Genomic DNA, 7,959 nt, shown 5'->3' on the forward strand with positions numbered 1-7,959 from the left:
CGTACTCGCGTATGCCCCGCGTACGGAGGCGGTTCCCACCCCCTATAAAAGGGATGCGAGGGTTCCGAAGAAAAGAGCCGTTCCGGTTTGGGGGTGTGTATTTATACTTTTGAAATAAGAAATGATTTATGTATTTATGTAAATCAAACACTCTCTTTATACTACAGGTATATGTGTCCAGTTTTGACACTACAAAAATTATACTTTTCATAATGAGTGAGCATTTTCACTAGGGATTATTATACAAACGAAACGCACTTTTAGAAAACTATAATAGGTATAGTTTTACGAGAATACTACGAACTTTTACATACTGGAAATACTATTTCAAGAAGTTACTTTCATATACAAGAACAAACGAACATTTTCACACGTAAATCTGTTTTATACTAAGTTTTGTGAGACATTAAACTTCACGTACGCTCGAGTACACATTTCAAGTCCTGTATTATATACCAGAATCCCTTGGAGGGGGAGCATGGTGTTTGTGTATAGATCTATACGGGATTAACAACCCTGCACCCTGACTGTTAGCTACAGTACACTATTTGGGGTGACAAACGTCAGAATATTCCAACGCCTGAAGAAAGTTGTGTATAGGCATTCCTAGTCAATATCATGGTTATAAAACTCACATAGAGTATTAAAAACACATTGATTTATGGGGTTTTTCAGACGTAATGGAGGTTTTATACGTACATAAATTTATTTACTTTATGCATGAAAAACCTAATTGTGATATAAGTTTGGAACTTCTAAACCACTACTCACAGATGGGAAAACATCAACTCTTTAACAAACATTGGTCTTGATTCAAGGCTACATTTATACCAGTAGGAAATATGGGATTTTCTAGAGACTAACAAACAAAAACAAACCATTTCATTTTTCATACAAATACTATCATTAAATGCATATGAAACCCATCAGCTTAAATGTTGATCTACTCTTTCAAAACTACTTGTATGTCCCAGGGACTTAGTAATTACAGGTACCAAACAGCTTTTGAAGAAGGAACGTTGCGGCACTAGTTTAAATTCATATTTTGACATCATATTGTAATTGGTTTTGAACATGTACTCTTTTAACAATGTAAACTTTCAATTATATATATGATGGTTGTATTGCTTTTTTTACTATGTATTCATTTGTTATGTTACTACATGAAGTCATCCGCCCCCGAACGTTTCCGCCGTTCCGGTTTGGGGGTGTGACACTAAGGCACACTTTGGCACCCATTTAAGGGTTTACGGTCCAAGAATGTTCTTGGACCGTAAACACCTTGTTCTTGGTGTTCTTGGATGATTTCAAGTGTAAACAAGTTTCTGTTAAGCACACAAGAAGCAAGGGTAAGTGCACTTACGTTCTAGGAGCTTGGATGATCGTTTTTGGCGGATTTGGCGGGATGAACTTATGATAGTTGAGAGGATTTCTTGAGTGTTCTTGAGGTGGAAGTTGGAAAATGATAGAAAATGACTAAGTGTCATATTTATACTCTCGGGGCTCATGGTCAAAAACTCAGAGTTTTTGTCCGTAAACTCCAAATTTTTGGAGTTCCACGACTTACGCTAAACACGGCAACTCTAAATTTTACTTTCTTATTTTTGGTTCGCCTGACGAATATTATTTAAAATATTCAAACGGCTTAAATCCAGCCAAAAATATTTTGGGATAAATTTGGGTAATTTTTTTTGACGTGCTTAACTACGACGCTAAAAACAAATGGAAATTTCGGGTTGTCACATCACCTCAGGCCCGCCGGCCTAGCTGTTGCAAGCAGTTCAAGTGCGGGATTGTCAGTCCCGTATAGATCTATACATAAATTCACGCTCCCCCACCAAGATACTCTGGTTATAAAATTAGGGCTTTCGTTGGCACTTAGATAAGTACTTGAAGGTATGTCTTATAAAGTTATATTGACGGTTACCTGTAGAATAATGAAAAGCCATTTAGTAATGATAAATCATATGTATTATCCTTTCCATAGTAAAAAGCTTGTATGTATGTTCCATAAACTATATCTATTATAGTTTAATTATAGTTTATATATTCGTTCTCATATTGTTATCCGATTTAGTAAAATAATATGTAAATTCCTTAAACTATCCCTATTGTAGTTTATATGTATGTTCTATCTGTAATGGAAACCTTTATAACTTAACATTTTGTATAACCAGTAATAAAATATTTGAGAAATATACCGTTTTTCTCAACATAATACAGGGTTACATTTTTATTTAAATAAGTTTTATACTCATATGTGTGTGTGTGTGTCTATATATATATATATATATATATATATATATATATATATATATATATATATATATATATATTAGGCATATATAATTTAGATTGAAAAGGCAGTCAGACAAGTGATTCTTCCTTAAACCCACAACCAAACAAGGAACAGGAGTTAAGGTGGAAACACTAGTCTTAAGCCTGTTATATATACAGAGCCGGCCCAAGCCCAGGGCGAGCTGGGCCATGGCCCAGGGCATCAAATTATTATGGGGCAGCAATTTTTTAAAGTGTCTTATAGTATATTTGGGCCAAGTCCAGCAAAATCAACCGGTTCAAGGGTATAGAGGGCAGGCTGGCAGCGGATTCTTGGAGGCGTACATCCGACAGATCGAAGAGCGGACACAAGGCGTCTTTTCAATGGTAAAGAGGCAGCGAATTCTTGGAGCGTACATCCGACTCTTCGATCTAAACCTCCAGTAATTGAAGATGAAGAACACGAGGCGTCTTTTCTTGAGATGAAGAACACGAGGCGTTTTTCTTGAGAATGAAGATGAAGAACACGGCCATTGCCATCGCCCTTCGCTGAATCGCTGCCCTGTCTCTCTCTCTCGCCAATCGCAATCCGGGCGACAATCGTCTACTTCTTTGAGTTCTTTCTTTGATTCTTTCTTTGATTCTTTCTTTCTAATTTCCTAAATCGTCCTCTATTCAAAGGTGTATACAGATTACAAGCTATTGATGAACCGACACTGTGAATCTGTGATGATTGATGAATTCGTCCTCATAAGCTCTAATGTCCTAACGCCTAATCAATCCTGTAAGTTTTTTCTAATCTTTCAAATTTCTTACATAACCAAATTGAAAGTTTCTTGCATAACTCCTAATCCAGTAAGTTTTTTAAATTTCAGTTTTTTTATATAGTGAGAAGTAAACTTTCCATTCTACTCATCCGATTAGTGTTAAGGAAACTGGATTACACTAAGCCTCATTAATTTTACAGGTAATTTTTTTCTTTCTTTTTCTTCTACTGCTCTTGCTTTATGAAATTATGATCAAGTTATGTTTTTGATTTTGATTGTTTTTATATAATCTGTAAAGCTGATAAGTTATGTATATGTCTATTATTGAATCTGATATAGTATGTCTATTGTTGAATCTGTTATCTGTATATGAATTCTGTTTTTGATTTTTATGAGATGCCATATGAATTCTGATTTTGATTTTGCTGAGATGTTAATTAAGAATTCTGAATAATTGGATGAATATAATCTATTGATTTTTTTAAATTCTGATTTTTGAATAATCTGATTGTGTTTTTGATTTATGAATAGTATGTTAATTTAATTTCTGAAAATCTAAAAGATACTATTTTTTTGTTTAGGTTGTGGATACATTGTTAACTTCAGGTTGTGGATACGGATTGCTAATCTCACGGATTACTAATCTCAGGTTGTATCCTTCTTTGTTATTAATACATCTTTTTTATTACAATTTTTGTTGTGAAGTTTAAATATGTTTCCTAGAAAACAACCATCTGGTGCTCAAAATAGGAAACGAAAACGAAAAGAACAGGATCTTACTAATAAATTACAAGGATCTTTAAATAAGTATTTTGTTAGAAATGAAAATAATGATGAAAATACTAATGATGTTGAAACTAATGATTTTGTTGATAATTCTAAAGGTCCAATTGAAACTTCTAATGAACCTATTGAAAATTCTAATGATCATGAAAATAATGATTTTGTTGATAAATCTAGTGATATTAATATTTTTGATCCAAGGGTATGGGATAAGTTAGATTTTAAAATGAAAGATTTGCTTGTTGAAAAATGGCCAATTAGGGAAATTGAAAATAACATAATTTTTCCAAAAGATGCACTAGGTAGACATTTTTCTTGTGAATTTTATATTCGTAAATTAAAGAATGGTGATTCTTATGATAGAAAGTGGTTGGTGTATTCAAAAGAACTTGATAAAGTGTTTTGTTTTTGTTGTAAGTTATTTAAAACAGCTAGATCTAGAAGTAATTTGGCAACCGAAGGAATTAATGATTGGAAACATCTTAGTGAAAAATTAAATGAACATGAACATAGTTCTGAACACATGATTAATTTAAAAACTTGGACACAAACACGACTTAGGTTAAGGAAAAATGAAACAATTGATAAAGAGTTACAAGAAAGAATAAAAAAAGATACTCAACATTGGAAAGAAGTTTTGGTAAGAATTATTGCTGTTGTAAAATGTTTAGCTGAATATAATTTGGCTTTTCGTGGAACTAATGAAAAAATATATGAGAAATCTAATGGTAACTTTTTAGGTGTACTTCAAATGATTGCTGAGTTTGATCCAATAATTAAACACCATTTTCAACTTATTCAAGATAAAAAAAGTCACTTTCATTACCTTAGTCATAAAATTCAAAATGAATTAATTGAATTATTGGCATCCGAAGTTAAAAGTGTAATTATTAGAAAAATAAAAAAAGCAAAATATTTTTCGGTAATTCTTGATTGCACTCCGGATGCAAGTCGTAAAGAGCAAATGACTTTGATTATTAGATGTGTTGATGTTGCAAATGTTCCAATAAAAGTAGAAGAGTTTTTTTTTAGAGTTTTTAATGGTAGAAGATACATCCGGTTTAGGACTTTTTAATGTTTTACAAAATGCTTTAAAATCTCTTGACTTGGATATTAATTGTATTCGAGGACAAGGATATGATAATGGAGCAAATATGAAAGGCAAACATCAAGGTGTACAAAAAAGATTGCTTGATATAAACTCAAGAGCTTTTTATATGCCTTGTGGATGTCATAGTTTAAATTTAGTTTTGTGTGATATGGCAAACTCTTGTCATAAAGCTAAAACATTTTTTGGTACTTGTCAAACAATATATAATGTTTTTTCTAGCTCCACACATAGATGGAGTGTTTTACTTGACCATGTAGATGAGTTAACCCTAAAATCATTGTCTACTACTCGTTGGGAAAGTCACATTGAAAGTGTTAAAGCAATAAAAACTCAACTTTTTCAAATAAAAGAAGCATTAACAAAATTAGCTCAAGTGAGTGATGATGGTAAGGTTTGTAGAGATGCGGAATCATTAGTAGATGGTGAATTTTCTAATTTTGAATTTATTTTAAGTTTAGTGATATGGCATGAAATTTTATTTAGAATTAATTTGTTAAGTAAAAAATTACAATCCAAAGAAATGATTCTTGATGTTGCAATAAAAAATTTAGAAGGATTAGTTAATTATTTTGAAAAATATAGGGAAAATGGGTTTGACACTGCTATTAATGAGGCTAAAAACATAGCAGAAAATATTGGAGTTGAACCAAAAATTCCTATCAAACGTGTTTATAGTAGAAAAAAACAATTTGATAAAGTTCCAAATACCGAAAGAGAACAACAATCATCTCAAGAAAAATTTAGAACTGATTATTTTATTGTTATAGTAGATATGGCTCTAACTCAATTGAGAAGTAGATTTGAGCAAATGCAACATTTTGAATCTATTTTTGGATTTTTGTTTGATGGTTCAAAGTTAAAATCTTTACTTGATGATGAATTAAAAAATTGTTGTAAGAAACTTGAAACTAGTTTGACAAATGGTGAGGAACTTGATATTGATGGAAAACATTTATTTATTGAGTTACAAGTTTTGCAGGAAATGTTGCCGGATGAAGCATATAAAGGTGAACTTCCTTGGACAGCTATTCAAATTATGGAGTTTGCAAAGGAGATGGACATGTTTCCCAATGTGTTGGTGGCATATAAAATTTTGTTGACGGTACCGGTCACAGTTGCTTCCGCGGAAAGAAGTTTTTCGAAATTGAAGTTATTGAAGTCATATCTTCGAAGTACCATGACTCAAGAAAGATTAAATGGATTAGCAATTTTGAGTATTGAAAGTCAATTCCTACGAAGTGTTGATTATGATAAAATAATAGATGTTTTTGCTTCAAAAAATGCAAGGAGGCATCGTTTTAGATGAATTTTATGTATACTTTTATTTGTATAACCTTGTTTTGGTTTGATTGTAAAATTTATTTCATTTTTACTATTTTTTAAATAAATAAAGGCATTAGTTTAGAATCTCGCCCCGGGCATTAAAAATCAATGGACCGGCCCTGTATATATATATATATATATATATATATGTGTGTGTGTGTGTGTGTGTATATATATATATATATGTATGTATATATATATATATATATATATATATATATATAGTAAAAAAAATGTATAAATTAATTGAAGTAGTTTGAAAACATTTGAACTAGCTTGAAACGTTTTGAATCAATACGAAATCATTTGAGTGTTAACACAGTATTCATTGTGTTTTACTTGTATTTCCCCTAAAAATATTGAAAAATAGTAAAAACGTAGGGTATGAACTCACCTTGAATGTGCATTCTCGTTTGGATACGAAATGGTAGCGATGATCCTCGGGTTAGGACCCATGTGAATAGTCGTATCCTAAAAATAATTATACCCGCCATCATGTTTAAATTAATAAGATATTAATTTAAATAATAACTTAAATAATGATTTAAATAATAACTAAAGTGTTAGACAACACTTTAATTATGTAAGAAATACTTACAAAAGCCTTAGGAATTATTTGGAATATTTCTAAGTGTTTTCAATGAACTTGGGGGGTTTTTCGGTGTTCTTGGGTGGAAGTTTGAAGATTTGAAGATTTTTCTTGTTGCTCTTGGTGTTCTTGGTAAAATAAGATTTAGGTAAAAATTTCTTGAAGATATGAAGGTTCTGAATGAGTTTTGAGAGCAAAATGAGAGTGTTTTCAGCCTAAAAGTTGAGAAATGAATTGAGTTTGTGGAAAAACACTTATATATAAGAGGGGTTTTCAGCCTTAATGGGCCTTGGCATTGGGTTTTCGGTCCTACAAGATGGGCTTAATAGATATTGCGGTCATAGTGTAAACACTTTGAGTTTCGGTCATGCTCAAAACCGAAAACCCTTTTTGAACTTTGATTCCTTAAACTGCAAACACCTTGTTTCTAGAATCTTTGGGTCAAAACTCCTATATATTGTATTTATTTATGGTTTAGGCTTTAAACTTTTGATTTATGTTGATTTACCCTAGTATAAATGAACTTAGATTTCAATCCATACTTAGTTACTAGCTTATAAACAGGTCCTTAAGGCTATAAATGATACCATGCAACAAAGATTGCAATATGATTTCACTCATACTTGATTAGGGTTTAGGCCTTGCTGGATCTAAACTTTTCGGTTTGTGACAGTATGGATAGGTATGGAAGGTTGTATTGGACCCGTACTACTGAAAGGACATGATATGTACTCGATTCAATCATGGTCACAGAGATATTAAGGAGATTGTAGTGTGAGAATCCCTCGAGTATATTCTGGTCGTTTATATGTTTGTATTTCGGTATGGTGGTGACTACTAGAGGAGGAGGTTTTAGTCCAGGTTCTAGTTATATATCTGGTATATAACTGATTGATGAGAGAACGAGTGAGTTCATCACGTCTAAGATGATTTGCAATATTATAAAGGCCACCCCTATGGTGTTTGGTACCATCAAGGAAGGGATTATGTAGCTTTTGGATGATCACCTGGGGGTCTATCGAGTCAAGATTGCGGCGAACTAGTTGGGGGCACAAACTCTCTCATTTCAAGAGTTCAAGTCTTATGGAGCCCCATAGTTCTTCGGGGTG

At 32.3% G+C, this 7,959-nt stretch overlaps 1 protein-coding gene across 1 annotated transcript; it reads left to right on the forward strand.

The window, feature by feature from the left end:
• The first annotated feature begins 2,982 nt into the window (after positions 1-2,982).
• On the forward strand, positions 2,983-6,244 carry LOC145035971 (uncharacterized). Its single transcript, XM_078984465.1, has 5 exons — positions 2,983-3,132; positions 3,626-3,693; positions 3,750-4,886; positions 5,158-5,403; positions 5,521-6,244. The coding sequence occupies exons 1-5, from the start codon at positions 2,983-2,985 to the stop codon at positions 6,242-6,244; spliced, it is 2,325 nt and encodes a 774-aa protein (XP_078840591.1).
• The last annotated feature ends 1,715 nt before the right edge of the window (positions 6,245-7,959 follow it).

This window comes from Lactuca saligna, chromosome 3, assembly GCF_052625555.1.
Source record: "Lactuca saligna cultivar CGN05327 chromosome 3, ASM5262555v1, whole genome shotgun sequence".
Lineage (NCBI taxonomy): Eukaryota > Viridiplantae > Streptophyta > Magnoliopsida > Asterales > Asteraceae > Lactuca > Lactuca saligna.